At 38.7% G+C, this 17,200-nt stretch overlaps 1 protein-coding gene across 3 annotated transcripts in view; it reads left to right on the top strand.

Annotated features, from left to right (window-relative positions):
* UGGT1 (UDP-glucose glycoprotein glucosyltransferase 1) overlaps nucleotides 1–17,200 on the top strand; it is a 130,771-nt gene that overhangs the window by 9,647 nt on the left and 103,924 nt on the right. For all 3 annotated transcript variants that reach the window (XM_045777738.2, XM_045777737.2, XM_045777736.2), the window contains 3 exons: nucleotides 213–295; nucleotides 2,750–2,880; nucleotides 16,570–16,682. In XM_045777738.2, the coding sequence (XP_045633694.1) occupies nucleotides 213–295; nucleotides 2,750–2,880; nucleotides 16,570–16,682 (327 nt within the window). The remainder of the gene's footprint in view (nucleotides 1–212; nucleotides 296–2,749; nucleotides 2,881–16,569; nucleotides 16,683–17,200) is intronic.

Below are 17,200 nucleotides of genomic sequence, written 5' to 3'. Positions count from 1 at the left end.
AAGCTAATTAGTTATTAATAGCCAATAAGCTAGTAAGACTTGCTTATCATTAGAATATATATTATACATGCTTGTGTATAATATATATTATAAAAGTCAAACTCTGGACATTTGGAAACTTAAAAACCTATTTTACTCTTTAGTAATGTAGCTTATATTAGAGGATTTTATTAAGTTGTTTTATTTCTGATATTTCCCCCCTTTTCTCCCAGTGAGTTTTTAGCAGAAGACAGTCAAGAGAAATTTTGGAATTTTGTAGAAGCCAGTCAAAATATTGGATCATCCGATCATCACGGTAAAATTGAAGCAAATGCTTCTTTGACTTTGGTATCTGGGAAAATATTAGAAAAAAGTAGTCTCTTTCACAGTATTTGTGGCGTGGCAATTAATGGAAAATGTTTTTATCTTTAATGACTAAAGTTGTAATGGTAGCCAGCAGAGCCAACGCAAACTAATACTCTTGAAGCAGTTTATAACTTTGGCTATAAATACTACGTTTGATTTCTTCTTTCCCCCTTTTTTTGTTCTTTTGTGTTGTTTTATTAGAAGTGCTGTGTGAATATTTTGTAGAAGTCAAATTCATTTAAAATCATTTAGTAGTAACTTAATTACCATCAGATTTGATTCCTTTTCTCTTTTGTAATGGACTAGTTACACAACTGATCTATTATCTGTTAGGTTCGTTATCATTAAGTTAGTGCCATTCAAAATGTTTCCTGTTACGCCTGCCAGCCACCCACTTCAGTGTCAAGGTAGCAGATGAATGACAATGTCAGCTATCACTTGTTTACAGTTTATGATGTGCATTCACACCTTCTAGTTCAATATAAGCTTTATAGATGTTTGTAGATGAACATTACTAGTCAAAGATGTGGACACGGGTAGCTAAAACCTTGAATGTTCCATTGACAGGCCTTGTTGAAGAGCAAATGTGTGAAAACAATGTGACTGCTGTTAATATTTAACTGAGTTGATTTTTAACTTTTTGTTTTTTATTAAAAATAATACAAATTTTAAAAGTCAAGTCTGAATTTCTTTTTTGTGATATTAGTACATAAAGGTTTGAGCAAGCATCTGTAGTTTGAGTTACATAATTTAGAGTCAACTGGAATTGTTTGCGTTAGTGAAAAAATTTTACTTTTAGTTTACAATTTTGTAAAACAAATTTGTCAAAGTGGGTTTTATAATGAAATTTGAACTCTGACATTTAAAATGAAATTTCCTCAATATAAATGATAATGTGTTTTTGGTTAAAGTTGGGGGATATGAATTCTTAGAAGTGATCATAAAGTATGTTAAATATTTTATTTGAAATATTATTCATTGTTCCACCACCCAAAGGTATTGACCGTTAACATTCTGGCAACATTTTAAGTATTTCTTTCTGGTGTCTTTTTCTAACTAGAAGATGCTCATGCCATGTAGAACCTTATATATTTTGCTTTTCAAAATGTTAGTTATATTCCTTAAAAACTTTTTTTGATACATATATATGATTTAATAGTTAAGCTTATAAAAGGCTTATACAGAAAAATCTTGTTCTCTCCCTGTCCGCCTTCCTGTTTCTCCCCTGCTTTTTATAACTATTTAAATTAGTTGTGTTTAGCCTTCAGTGGTTTTTTTTTTTAACAACAAATACATAATATGTATTCTTATATCTCATTCTTACAGTAAAAAAGATAGCTCACTATGTACAGTTGACCCTTGAATAACATAGTTTGAACTGCATGGGCCGACTTATACTCGGATTTTTTTTCTGTGAATACACTGTAGTACTTGAATGTATTTTCTCTTTATGATTTTCTTTATAATATTTTCTTTAGCTTGCTTTATTGTAAGATTACAGTATAAAATTGCATATAACATACAAAATGTGTGTTAATTGACTTTTACGTTATCGGTATAGCTTCCTGTCACCAGTAGGATATTAGTAGTTAAGTTTTGGGCGAGTCAAAGTTATACCTGGATTTTTGACTGCATGGGGTGGTTGGTGCCCCTAAACCCTGTGTTGTTCAAGGGTCAACTGTACATTGTTTTGTACCTTGCACTTTAATAATGTATCCTGGGGATTTTTTTCATGCTGGTACATGTATTTTTATTCCTCCCCCTCAGGTAGTTTGTTCCAGTTGTTGAAATACTTCTTCCCAAACTACAATTTTGTTAATACCTTTAATACTCTGTACCTCCTCATCACATTGCTCAGTTTTATTGGGTTATTTGAATAGGTAACAAACATATGGTAGGCACCGGGGATACAGAGATAAATACATTTTAACGTCTGCCTGTGGGGGCTCAAAAACTATTTGGGGAGAGGTAGATAGTGAATAAATAATTTAGTAAATGATGTGATAAGTGAAAGAGGTAAGCAGAGGAATATTATGGGACCAAAGAAGAGATGTATTCGGTCCAGTGAGGCATGGGGTAGGGATTGGGAGTGACTTTGCAGAGTAGGTGGTGTCATAGCTGAATTCTTCTTGTGGAGGTAGGTAGGAGTTAGTCATCCAGGTAAGTGGGACAGTTGTAGTCCAGGTAGAGGGAATAGTGTGAACAAAGGTAAGAAGAGAGGAAGAGTCCAATTACTTACTGTACTCTAGGGAATTCTAAGCATTTGACGACAGTTCACGATAGGATAGTGGTAAAATTTTGCCACACGTACCTCTGTAACACATAGCTTTATACTTTATGAACTATCTTATTTGGATATGTCTAGTTGTATATAATTATTTTGGATAATGTTCTTCTTTGACAGGTACTGATTATTCCTATTATCATGCAATATTGGAAGCTTCATTTCAGTTTCTGTCACCTCTACAGCAGAATTTGTTGAAATTTTGTCTGTCCCTTCATTCGTATTCGGCTACAATTCAAGCCTTCCAGCAGGTAAGTTCAGTGCTTAGAGATAACAGTATTTTTTAGGGGTTGTATAACATGATGATTGGATATATTGCAGTTGTCCTGGCATTGTGTTACAGAGCTATAACTTTTCTGACTGAAATTTCTGAGGATTTGTTTATAAATAGAAAGCAAAGCTGACATTAAATCTTCAGATCACAGGTTTTTTTTAAGTAAAAAAACATAATTTGCACTTATTTTCTTTTAAGAAGGAAAAAAAAAGAATATCCACATAAAAACGAAACTACCAGTCTTCATTAATACAACACAGTGTAGGATGTATAGTCTTGACCGTGAATCTGATCACAGCCTGTAGATCTAAAAGCAGTTCACAGGAAATTCAGGGGATGGGAAATATGAAGCAGTGTCACAGGGGTAACAAGAAAATCTGGAATGTAGAGAGATTTGTAGTTAAATGATCTGATTTCTTCAACACATGTTATTAGGAAAGAAAGGGAAGGAAGAACTTCAAGAGAGACTTAAAATATGTGTCAACTTAATGCAATGTGTGGATCTTGTTGGATTTTGAGTTGAACAGACTCCCACTGTAAAAAAAAAAAAAGGTGAGAGAATCAAAGATGAGCATACACCAATCATACATTTGATGTAAAAGAAATGTTAATTTTAAAACCACTATTTTATTATAAAATAAAGCAGTCATAGAAAACTACTCACAAGAAATATATTGTGTAATGAATTTTTGCAAAGTGAGCACTAGTAATTTTTAAAAAAAGTATTTATTTTATTTGTCAGAGAGAGAGAGGGGGAGGGAGAGAGAGCAGGAACAGGGAGCCGCTGGCAGAGGGAGAAGCAGGTTCCCCGCTGAGCAAGGAGACCGATGTGGGACCCGATCCCAGGACCCTGGGATCATGACCTGAGCCAAAGGCAGACACTTCACTGACTGAGCCACCCAGGTGCCCGAGCACTTGTAATTTTCCCCCAGGTGAAGAAGTAGAATTTAGCCAGGCCCTCAGGCAGCCCGCCCGCCCTTGTGCTCTGCTCTTCTCACAGCTACCATTCACCCTCCAAAGAGAACTACTTAATCAACCTCTGTGGAAATGACTTGCTGCAATTCTTTATCATTATATTGCCTAAGAGTGCATCTCCACACAATAGTTTAGTCTTGCCAAGTTTTAAAAATTTTGATAATTTTTTTTTGGTGGGGGGGTGTTGAATTTACAGGTTCTTCTTCTATCCCTTTCTTTTCTTTGAATACATTTTTTCAGTCTGTATTTTGTTGATCACATACTCATGAGTCAGTTCAGCTTTTTCTCTGTCCTCTGTTTACTGCACATAGGCAGCTGATCCAGAGGCTCAGTGAGACTTGTGTTTCATCCTTTTGGCAAGTGTATAGGTAGTGCTGTTTCCTTAGGAGATACCTAATGTCTTTCTTCTCTTTTTGAAAGGTCAGCAGTCATTACTGCTCTGTGCTTAATCCATTAATTCTTTGGGGGTTGTAAAGTGGTGACTCTCATTCTTTTGTTGTTGTTGTTGTTCTTGGAACATGGATATAAAGAGGTACATATCCTCACCTGGTACTTTTCACATGGGGAAGGCAGAATGCATGCTTGATTCTTTCCTGCTATTTACCAGGTTTTTGAATGAGTTTGATTCACTAGCATCCTTTTACTTTAACCATTTATTGTTTCAACTCTTTTTTTTTTATTGTGGGAAAATGTAGATAAAGTAAGATTTATTGTCTTGGCCATTAATTTAAGTGTACAGTTCAGTGGTATTCAGGACATTCTTATTGTGCAAGCATCACCACCATTCATCTTCAGAACACCTTTCATCTTGCAACACTGAAACTCTATACTCCTCAAATGATAACTTCCCGTCCCCCCTTCCCCCGCCCCCTACCTGGTAACTGCCAGTCTGCTTTCTATCTCTGAGTTTGCCCATTTTATTAGATACCTCTTTTAAGTGGAATCATACAGTGTATGTCCTTTTGTGTCTGGCTTATTTCACATAGCATAATGTTTTTAAGGTTCATCCGTGTTGTAGCATGTATCAGAATTTAATTTCTTTTAATACTGAATAATATTCTAGCGGATGTATATAACACATTTGATATATTCATTCATCTGTTGATGGGTATTTGGGTTGTTTCTTCCTTTGACTGTTATGAATAATGCTGCTTGGAACATTGGTTTATGTTTGAGTCTCTGTTTTCAGTTCTTTTGGGTGTTATATAGAAGAGTATAATTCATGGATCATGTGGCAATTCTGTGTTTAACATTATGAGGAATTACCAAACTGTTTTCCATAGTAGCTGCACCATTTTACATTCCCACCGGTAATGTACCAGGATTTCACTTTTTCCACATACTTCCCAACACTTGTTATTTTCTATGTTTTTGATAACGGCTGTCCTCATGGGTAGGAAGTGGTGTCTTGTGGTTTTGATTTTCACTTCCTTAATGACCAGCGATGTGGAGCATCTTATGTGTTTATTGGCCTTCTGTGTATCTTTTTTGGAGATTTGTCCATTATTTGTTTTTACCCATTTTTCAGGTGGATTATTTGTTTTTGTTGTTGTTGTTGTAGGAGTTTTGTTTTTTTAATATACTCTGGGTTGTAATCACTTATCAGATACATACTTTTCAAATACTTTCTCATGTTCTGTGGGTTGCCTTTTCACTGTTGATAGTGTCCATTGATACACAGAATTTTTAATTTTGATGCAGTCTGTTTTATCTATATTATCTTTTGTTGCCTGTGCTTTTGGTGTCATATTTAAGAAGTCATTGCCAAATCCAGTGTCATGAAGCTTTACCCTTATGTTTTCTTCCAAGAGTTCTGTGGTTACCATATTAGCTCTCAGGTTAGGTCTTTGACCCATTTTGAATTTATTTTTGTATAGAGTAAGAGTCCATCTTCGTTCTTTTGGCTGTAGATATCTAGTCTTCCCAGCATCATTTGTTGAGAGACTGTCCTTTTTCTATTGAATGGTCTTGGCACCCTTGTTGAAAATCAGTTGAGTGTATGTATGAGGGTTTACTTCTGGGCTCTTTATTCTACTCCATTGGTTGATGTGTCTTTACTTATGAAAGTACTATACTGTTTTGATTGCTGAGCTTTGTACTAACTTCAGAAAACAACGTATGAGTCTTCTACTGAGTTCTTTTGATGCAGTGCCAGTAGTCTTTGATTGCTTCCTTGTTATCTGATATGGTAAGTAGTTTCAGATTTATCTTGTATATCTCTGGCCCTAGATTTGAGATCAGCTATTTCTCTAGGAGACTCATTAAAATTTTTTGTTTGTTTATTTGTTGTTGGGAATGGTATTTTAAGAGCACAATTGTCTAGGCACTAGGGATATTCATTGCAAATGGATTTGTCATTGTTCATAGGCCTTTTAAATGGGCAGAGGTAGGAAGTGACTACAGGTGTATCTAAAGGCAAAATATATGAAGCTATGTAAAGATGAAATACTTCATGAGTCATACTGGTATTTCCAATTCAAATTCAAGCCTACTTTGTTACATCTATAGGTCTTTTCTTCCACACTGAGAATATCAGTGCTTAAGGTTGTAAGGGATGATAGAATTAGACTATCTTGTGGTTTAGTTGTTTGTTTTATCCATGTTATATAAACAGTAATCTTAATAACAGTAGTCATACTGTTTCCACAATTACATTTTCTTTCTTTCTTTCTTTCTTTCGTTCGTTCTTCCTTCCTTCCTTCCTTCCTTCCTTCCTTCCTTCCTTCCTTCCTTTTCTTTCTTTCTTTTTCCTTTTCTTTTTCTTTCTTTCTTCCTCCCTCCCTCCCTCTTTCTTTTCTTTTCTTTTCTTTTCTTTTCTTTTCTTTTCTTTTCTTTTCCTTTCTTTTCTTTTCCTTTCTTTCTTTCTTGAACTGAGATCAAGACCTGAGCTGAGATCAAGAGTCAGACTGACTGAGCCACACAGGTGCCCCCACAATTACATTTTCTAAAAACAGTTTGGCCTAGTGATCCCCATTATCCCTTCCCCCATTTTATTTTATTTATTTATTTTATAATGATTTTTTATTATATTATGTTAGTCACCATACAGTACATCCCCGGTTTTCGATGTAAGGCTCGATGATTCATTAGTTGTGTATAACACCCAGTGCACCATGCAATATGTGCCCTCCTTACTACCCATCACCAGCCTATCCCATTCCCCCACCCCCTCCCCTCTGAGGCCCTCAGTTTGTTTCTCATAGTCCATAGTCTCTCATGTTTCATTCCCCCTTCTGATTACCCCCCCTTTCTTTATCCCTTTCTTCCCCTACTGATCATTCTAGTTCTTATGTTCCATAGATGAGAGAAATCATATGATAGTTGTCTTTCTCTGCTTGACTTATTTCACTTAGCAGTATCTCTTCCAGTGCCATCCATGTTGTAGCAAATGTTGAGAACTCGTTCTTTCTGATAGCTGAGTAATATTCCATTGTATATATGGACCACAACTTCTTAATCCGGTCATCTGTTGAAGGGCATCTCGGCTCCTTCCACGATTTAGCTATTGTGGACATTGCTGCTATGAACATTGGGGTGCATATGGCCCTCCTCTTCACTACGTCTGTATCTTTGGGGTAAACACCCAGTAGTGCAATGGCTGGATCATAGGGTAGCTCAATTTTTAACTTTTTAAGGGACCTCCACACTGTTTTCCAGAGTGGCTGTACCAACTTGCATTCCCACCAACAATGTAGGAGGGATCCCCTTTCTCCACATCCTCTCCAACAATTGTTGTTTCTTGCCTTTTCTATTTTTGCCATTCTAACTGGCGTAAGGTGGTATCTCAGTGTGGTTTTGATTTGAATTTCCTTGATGGCTAATGATTTTGAACATTTTTTCATGTGTCTGTTAGCCATTTGTATGTCTTCATTGGAAAAGTGTCTGTTCATATCTTCTGCCCATTTTTTGATTTGTTTATTTGTTTCTCGTGTATTGAGTTTGAGAAGTTCTTTGTAGATCTTGGATACCAGTCCTTTATCTGTAGTGTCATTTGCAAATATCTTCTCCCATTCCATGGGCTGCCTCTTAGTTTTTCTGACTGTTTCCTTGGCTGTGCAGAAACTTTTAATCTTGATGAAGTCCCATAAATTCATTTTACCTTTTGTTTCTCTTGCCTTTGGGGATGTATCATGAAAAAGGTTGCTTTGGCCGATGTCGTAGAGGTTGCTGCCTATGTTCTCCTCTAGAATTTTGATGGATTCCTGTCTCACATCGAGGTCTTTCATCCATTTGGAGTTTATTTTTGTGTATGGTGTGAGATAGTGGTCAAGTTTCATTCTTTTGCATGTAGCTGTCCAATTTTCCCAGCACCATTTATTGAAGAGACTGTCTTTTTCCCACCAGGATGTTTTTTCCTGCTTTATCAAATATTAGTTGCCCAAAGAGCCGAGAGTCCATTTCTGGGCACTTCTGTTCCATTGGTCTATGTGTCTGTTTTTGTGCACTTCTGTTCCATTGGTCTATGTGTCTGTTTTTGTGCCAGTACCATGCTGTCTTTGTGATCACAGCTTTGTAGTACAGCTTGAAATCCGGCATTGTGATGCCCCCAGCTTTGTTTTTCCTTTTCAACAGTTCCTTGGAGATTCGGGGTCTTTTCTGGTTCCATACAAATTTAAGGACTATTTGTTCCAGTTCTTTGAAAAACGTTCTCGGTATTTTGATCGGGATAGCATTGAAAGTGTAGATTGCTCTGGGTAGCATGGACATTTTAACTATGTTAATTCTTCCGATCCATGAGCATGGAATATCTTTCCATCTTTTTTTGTCTTTCTCAATGTCTTTTAAGAGTGATTTATAGTTTCTAGAACAAAGGTCCTTTACGTCTCTGGTTAAGTTAATTCCAAGGTAATGTATGGTTTTTGGTGCTATTGTAAATGGGATGGATTCCCTAATTTCTCTTTCTTCAGTCTCGTTATTCGTGTACAGAAATGCAACTGATTTCTGAGCATTGATTTTGTATCCTGCCACGTTACTGAATTGCTCTATAACTTCTAATAGTTTGGGAGTGGCTTCTTTTGGGTTTTCCATATGGAGTATCATGTCATCTGCGAAGAGAGACATTTTGACTTCTTCTTTGCCGATTTGAATACCTTTGATCCCTTTTTGTCGTCTGATTGCTGTTGCAAGGACTTCTAGTACTATGTTGAATAATAGTGGCGAGAGTGGGCATCCTTGTGGTGTTCCTGATCTTAAGGGAAAGGCTTCCAGCTTTTCCCCATTGAGAATAATATTTGCAGTAGGCTTTTCATAGATGGCTTTTATGAGATTGAGAAATGTACCTTCTATTCCTACACTCTGAAGGGTTTTAATCAGGAAAGGATGCTGTATTTTGTCAAATGCTTTTTCGGCATCGATTGAGAGGATCATATGGTTCCTGAGTCTTTTCTTGTTGGTATGATGTATCACGCTGATTGATTTGCGACTTTTGAACCACGCTTGCATCCCAGGTATGAATCCCACTTGATCGTGGTGGATAATCCTTTTAATGAACTGTTGGATTCAACAAGAATTTTGGCGTCCATATTCATTAGGGAAATCGGTCTGTGATTCTCCTTTTTGAGGGGGTCTTTGTCTGGTTTGGGGATCAAGGTAATATTGGCCTCATAGAATGAGTTTGGTAGCTTTCCTTCTGTTTCTATTTTTTGAAATAGCTTTAGGAGAATAGGTATTCTTTCTTCTTTGAATGTTTGGTCGAATTCCCCAGGAAAACCGTCCGGGCCTGGAGTTTTGTCATTTGGAAGGTTGTTTATCACTGACTCAATTTCTTCATAATTAATTGGCCTGTTTAAGAAATCAATTTCTTCCTGTTTCAATCTTGGTAGTTTATAGGTTTCCAGGAAGGATTCCATCTCTTCCAGATTGCTTAGTTTATTGGCATATAGCTGTTGATAAAAATTTCTAATAATCCTTCCAATTTCAATGGTGTTCGTCGTGACCTCTCCTTTTTCATTCATAATTTTAATAATCTGGGTCCTTTCTCTTTTCTTTTGGATAAGTCTTGCCAGTGGTCTGTCAATTTTATTGATTCTCTCCAAGAACCAGCTTCTAGTCCTGTTGATCTGGTCTACTGTACTTCTGGTTTCTGCTTGATTGATTTTAGCTCTAATTTTGGTCAACTGCTTCCTCGTGCGTGGATTAGGCCTGTCCCTCTGTTGCTGTTCCAGCTTCTTGAGGTGAGAATATAAAAACTGCATTTTAGATTTTTCTATTCTTTTGAGTGAGGCTTGGATGGCTATGTATTTTCCCCTTAGGACTGCCTTTGCAGTATCCCATAGGTTTTGGACTGTTGTATTTTCATTCTCATTGGTCTCCATAAATTGTTTAATTTGATTTTTGATTTCCGGGTTTATTGAGTCATTCCTGAGCAGGATGGTTCTTAGTCTCCAAGTGTTTGAGTTTCTTCCAAATTTTTCCTTGTGGTTGAGTTCCAATTTCAGAGCGTTGTGGTCTGAGAATATGCAGGGGATAATTTCAATCTTTTGGTATCGGTTGAGACCTGTTTTGTGTCCCAGAACATGGTCTATTCTTGAAAATGTTCCATGGCCATTAGAATAGAATGAGTATTCTTTGGTTCTGGGGTGTAGTGTTCTATATATATCTAAGAGGTCCAACTCGTCGAGTATGGCATTCAAAGCCTTTGATTCTTTGCTTAGTTTTTGCCAGGGTGTTCTGTCTATTTCTGAGAGTGGAGTGTTGAGGTCCCCTACTATTAATGTATTTTTATTTATATGTCTCTTTATTTTGGTTAAGAGTTGGCTTGTGTATCTTGCTGCTCCCTTGTTGGGGGCATATATATTTATAATTGTCATATCCACTTGTTGAATACTTCCTTTAAGAATAATATAGTGCCCTTCTGCGTCTCTAACTATAGTCTGTAGTTTAAAATCCAGTTTATCTGAAATGAGAATTGCTACCCCAGCTTTCTTTTGAGGTCCATTTGTGTGAAAGATGGTACTCCATCCCCTTACTCTCAGTCTGAATGCATCTTTGGGTTCGAAATGAGTCTCTTATAGACAGCAAATGGATGGGTCATTTCTTTTTATCCAATCTGCAACCCTGTGGCGTTTAAGCAAGAATTTAAACCATTAATATTAAGACTGAGTACTGAGAGATATGCTTTTAATTCTGCCATGTTGTCAGTAAAGTCTTTGTTTGTATTGGCTGTGACTTTCTGTTTTGTATCACTCTTGGGGCCTTTTTACTTTTATAGAACCCCCCGTAATACCTCCTGTAGGGCTGGTTTCGTGGTTACGAAATTGGCTAGTGACTGTCGATTCTGAAATGTCTTTATTTCTCCATCAATTCTGAATGACAGCCTTGCTGGATAAAGGATCCTTGGCTGCATGTTTTTCTCTGAAAGAGCTTTAAAAATGCTCCCCCAACCCTTTCTCTCATTCCAGGTCTGTGTAGACAGGTCTGATGTAATTCTGATGCCTTTGCCTTGGTACGTGAGAAATTTCTTTGCCCTGGCCGCTTTCAATACTGTATCCTTGGATCTCATATTTGCGAATTGCACTATGACGTGACGTGGTGTAGGTCTGTCATGGTTGAGCTTGGGAGGGGTCCTCTCTGCCTCTTGGACACGAATTTTTGTTTCCCTTGCTAGATTAGGGAAGTTTTCAGCTACAATTTGTTCAAATATCTCTTCTAGACCTCTGTTTTTCTCCACCCCCTCGGGGATGCCGATGATTCTAACATTGGATCGTTTCGTTGAGTCAGTAATCTCCAGTAGCCAACATTCGTGGGCGTGGATTTTTTTAAGACCATCTTCTATTTTTATTTTTTCCTCTATTAACCCATCCTCCAATTCACTAACCCTTTCCTCTGCTTTGGTGACCCTGGCCGTCAGAGCCTCTAGTTTTGCCTGCATTTGGCTCATAGAATTTTTAATTTCTGTCAAATTCGCTCTCATTTCCGCCCTTAGGGATTCTATATTCTCAGTAACATTTTCCTGAATACTTTTTTCAAGTCTACTCATTATCTTGACCATTGTTACTCTGAATTCCGTTTCTGATAATTTGGTTACATCCATATCCATTACTTCTGTGGCCTCTGCCACAGACTCACTGTCTTTTCTTTGCTGGGGGGGGCTTCTCCTTCTTGTCATTCTAATGAGGAGAGGCTGCGGGGTTGTCCAGAGCCCAAATTATTGACTGGGTCCCAGGCCGTGCCCCTTGTTTTATAGGGATCTTAGAGATGTGGGCTTCTTCTTTAAAGATTTTATTTATTTACTTATCTGAGAGAGGGAGACAGACAGTCAGCAAGAAAGGAACAGAAGCAGAGGAGTGAGGGAGGAAGAAGCAGGCTCCCATCGGAGGAGCCCGATGAGGGACTCCTTTCCGGAACGCTGGGATCACGCCCTAAGCCGGAGACAGGCGCTCAATGACTGCGCCACCCAGGCGCCTCGGGTTGTGGGCTTCTTGATTTTTCAGCCTGCCTTCTGGGGGAGGGGCCTGCCGCGCCGATACTCAGGCAACCCTGTTTGGTTAGAGTCTCCGTGTCCCCTGCGAGGGAGGATGGGGATGGGCACTCTCTGAGCTGGTATTTCCAGGCTTTTGTTCTCTGGCGGCTTTCCCTGGCGGCCGGCTATGCCTCTTCTGAAAGTCAGAGCAGCAGAGGCTGCATTGTCACAGAACAGAGGGATTACGGCCCGTTCTCCACTGATGTTCTGGCCACTTTAACTCTGTGACTGTTGGTGCTGCTCAACCCTGCAGCGTCCCGGGATGTGCGCACCAACCCGGCGTCCCTGCCCTCACTTTCAGGGCCGGCGCGTCTCTGTCCTTTGTGTTTCTAATGCCGCCAGCCACCGGCCGCCCGCCCGCTCCTGGGTCTCCCGGTCTCAGTCTATGCCCCGTGAGCACACCTCGATTCCGGAGTTTTGTGAGAAGCTTGGTGGCGTGCGCACCCGGTTCAGGGTCTCAGTCTGCTGTTTCGCGGGTGCCGACCGCGAGTCCGCCCGCTCCCCCGTGGAGGTGGCCCGCCAGCCGCCAGCCGCCCCGCGCGCGCTCCGGGAGCTCCCGGTCTCAGTCTGGATCCCGTGAGCACACCGGGATTCCGGTGTTCCGGGAGATGCCTGGTGGCGCGCGTTCACGGCTCACCGGTCTCAGTCCGCTCTCTGCGGGTGCCCTCTGTGAGTCCGCCCGCTCCCCCGTGCAGGTGGCTGCCGCTTCCCGGCGCCCAAACGCGGCAGCTCCCTCCCCCTTCCATTTATCTTCCGATATCTGTGCACGGTTTACAGTTCCCCTCTTCGTACCTCAATACTCAGCGCTGGAGATGTTCATTTGTAGAGATCCAGATGCATCATCCTGCGTCTCAGGCTGATTCCGTGGTTATTTAGGCTGGTCTGGTACCTATCCAGCTCGACTCAGGGGACCGGCTGAAAAAGGGGTCCCCTACTCCTCCGCCATCTTAACTCCGCCTCCCTTCCCCCATTTTAAAAAATGGATATATTCTACCAAGAGCATAGGTGTTTTGTATTATACTCTCCCCCTCAACCCTCATTTAGTCTTAGTTTTATAAATAATTTATATCTTGAATGCTCACCACCAGTCCTTTTGTCACATGTCTCTCGTCACTTGGCTTTTCTGACCCTTGCTTACTGTTAGATTCCTCAAGAGGGGCTCATGGGAACAATATTTCCTCAGTTTTGCATGTTTATGTGTGTTAGATATGAAGTCCTTGCTTTTTTTTTTTTTTTAAGATTTTTATTTATTTATTCGACAGAGATAGAGACAGCCAGCGAGAGAGGGAACACAAGCAGGAGGAGTGGGAGAGGAAGAAGCAGGCTTATAGTGGAAGAGCCTGATGTGGGGCTCGATCCCATAACGCCAGGATCACGCCCTGAGCTGAAGGCAGGCGCTTAACCGCTGTGCCACCCAGGCGCCCCTGAAGTTCTTGCTTTATATCCACTTTCCTCGGCTAAAACATATTTCATTTTCTTTTAGCATAAAGTCTTCTTGTAGAAAGTTGGGTGATAATCTAATTTTCTTTCTCTTAAGGTCTCTTGGTCTTTTTCTCTAGAGGCCCTAAGGATTTTTCTGTTTTTCCTTAATTTAGGTTATACTATATTCTAATGAATTATGACTGAAAAAAATTGAGGAGTGATTGTTCTGGGTCAATATTCTCAGGTATCCGGTATGTTCTTAGTAATAAAGAGTTTCAGATCATTTTTTATTTCAAGAAAGTTTTCTTAAAAATTATAGTTTGTTCCGGTCGTTTGTTTTGTAATTCATATCACCTCTCTGTATGTTGAATTTTCTTTGCCTAGCTTCATTGTCACTTTTTCTGAATTGCTTTCTCTTTATTTTTTTTTTGATTTTTAAATACTTCCTCTTTTTCATCTTCTATTTATCTTAAGTCATTACTTCTCATGTTTGCTTTTGTGCCCCTTCTAGTTTAGTCTTCCTTTCTACAATGATTCTTCTTTTACAAATTCTTTTCTCTTGAGTCTTTCACCTCACTTCTGAGTTTTTCAAATTTTGTCTTAGGTTCTTCTTTACGTCTAATATAATTTTCTTGATACATTTTAACTTGTTTGGAATAGTAGTTCATATTTCCATTTGTTTTTTGGCTGTGTTTTTCTGACATGGCTTTATTAGTTATGCTGTCCCATATGGTAGCCAGTAGCCATGTGTGGCTATTTAAATTTAAATGTTAGGATTAAATGAAATAAAAAAATTTAGCTCTTCAGTTGCATCAGCCAAATTTCAGGTGTTTGATGGTCACCAGTGGCAAGTGGCTACCACATTGGACAGTGCGGATGTAGTAGATTTGTGTTGTTGCCGAAATTTCTCTTATACAGTCCTCATCCATGAAAATAAGGATGTTGTTCTATTCCTCCCCCCTCCCTTTTCTTAGCTTTGTGTGGGATTCGACATTGAGACTTTTCTTCTCCTTTTAATGAAATTGGTTTTCCTTATCTTTAAAAGGTTGGCATGGCTCCCTCTTCTGTTGATTTTAGGTAGTGTTAAAAAATATGGTGGCTTAAAAAAATGGTGTTATGGATAGGCTGGTGATGGGTAGTAAGGAGGGCACCTATTGCATGGTGCACTGGGTGTTATATGCAACTAATGAATCATCGAACTTTACATCAAAAAAAATAAATTAAAAAAATGGTGTTATGGTTTTTGAGATTTCCTTTATTCCCCTCCTGCACTTGCATTGGACTTTCTCTTTAGTTGTCTCTATGCTCTTCAAGTTTTATTGCACCCTCAGCAGTTTCTCCTTACAGTGGGGCCCTGTCCTCACAAGTACTCCTAGCTTGTGAGTTTTGAGAGTTCAGGGCAGCTGAGCTGCCCTAAGCCCTTAAATCTTTTCATGGACCTCCTTGTGCTCACCTGGTACTAGACTGAACAAATGCATTGGCCCACCATACTTTACGGTGAAAACCTGTTGGCTGTTTGGTTTTCTTGTTGGCAGGATCATCAGAATCTCTGTTATTAAACATCCCTCTGCTTCCTTCTCCATGGCATCTGATACCCACAGGTCTTATGTCATAGGGATATTTTTTCCCATTCATTTTGTCTTAGTATGATCCATTGGCTATCTAGTTGCTCTGTTTTAATGAAGGAACTTGGGAAGATTGCAAAACTATATTGCCAGTTGCCATCTATGGAGAATTTTATTACTTTTTAAGAGGTTGATAATGAGGTGTTTTAAAAAATCTCTTATCGTTTATTGAGACAAACTGAAACATTATAAATGAAATATTATTTGGGATTTGCGTCAAAATAATCTATTGGAGTGTGGCAGGAAGATGGATGAAATAAGATTGGCCATGAGTTGATAATATTGAAGCTGGATCTTGGGTACATGGGGCTTTATCATACTATTCTTTCTTTTCTTTGTGTTTGTAAATTTTATAATAATTCACTAAAATGAAGAGTGTAATGAAAAGTTTTCATGTCAGTTTTTCATGGCAAGCTTTCCATTTCTCCACCTCTGAATTCTTTCTCTTGTATTTATAGGAAAGGACATCTTAATGTATTACATAAATGACATCAGTGCACACAGCAGCACTTGTCATTATATCCTTTCTTTTCCCATGTCATTATACTGAGTCTTCTCAGTGTGCCTCTCATTAAAATTGCAGCTTGACTTGTCTCATTATGCATTGGCATTTATGCATTTCACTTTAAACAAAGTCATGTCTCATTTAGCCTTTCTCTGGAATATCTTACTATGCTTTGTAGATAATTTTACCTTCCATCTATATTCCTTTTTAGATCCAGTTACTTTTTTAGATTCTATGTCATTCTTCCTACTTCAGAGAGGGGTTTCAAGTTAATTTGCATATTTATTATATGGACTTAATATACTTAATAGGGACTGTGTAGTTACACTTTGATGCTTAAAGTTGACATTTGTATGCTTAGTTTTCTTGAAGGTATATACTGTATTCCTTGGATATCTTTTGTTATTTTCTGAGATAGAATTTTAAAGCTCTGTTTTGGGGACGATATTAACACCTACCTCTTGGGGTGATATTGAGAGGAGCTAGATGAAATAATAGGTAAGAAACAGTGACACAAAAAAACTCTTACATTCTGTCACATCATGGGGATTCAGTAGATGTTAATTTTTGCTTTTATTGATGTTATTTCATTGCCATCTAATTACCTATTTAGAATATTCATGTCTTTACTCTTTGGTTAGAGACCATTACAAGAATGTCTTGTGTCTTAAATGGCAGATAGCAACTGATGAGCCTCCACCAGAAGAATGTAATTCATTTTTCTCCGTGCATGGAAAGAAGACCTGTGATTTTGACACCCTTGAGACTCTTCTCCTCACAGCATCTGAAAGGTAGATTGTGTGTTTCTTCATGTAAATGTCATGCATTGCGTTATGCTTTCTTTTATATTAAATCCACCATTGGATTTTTCATACGGGTTTTGTTTGTTTTTTAAAGATTTTATTTATTTATTTGACAGAGAGAGACAGCGAGAGAGGAAACACAAGCAGGGGGAGTGGGAGAGGGAGAAGCAGGCTTGCAGCTGAGCAGGGAGCCTGACGCGGGGCTCCATTCCAGGACTCTGGGATCATGTCCTGAGCTGAAGGCAGACGCTTAACGAATGAGCCACGCAGGTGCCCCTCTTATGGGTTTTGTAGTGTGTAGGGAGTGTGGATTCTGGAGCCAGACTGACTAGATTTGAATCCCAGCTCCGTTACTTAAAATAGTTTTGTAGACTTAGGCAAATTACTTAACCTTTCTTTCCCTATATCATTTCGAAATGGAGATAATAAGAGTACTTAATATTATTCTTATTATTTAGTAATGACCGTCTGAGAGATTATAAAGGCTTTGTCATTAGCTTAGTAAA

Source organism: Ursus americanus, chromosome 1 (genome assembly GCF_024610735.1).
Source record: "Ursus americanus isolate L20-20 chromosome 1, mUrsAme1.1.p, whole genome shotgun sequence".
NCBI classification, from domain to species: Eukaryota; Metazoa; Chordata; class Mammalia; order Carnivora; family Ursidae; genus Ursus; species Ursus americanus.
Note: the sequence above shows the minus strand (reverse complement) of the source record. Positions and strands in the feature narration are given on the sequence as shown.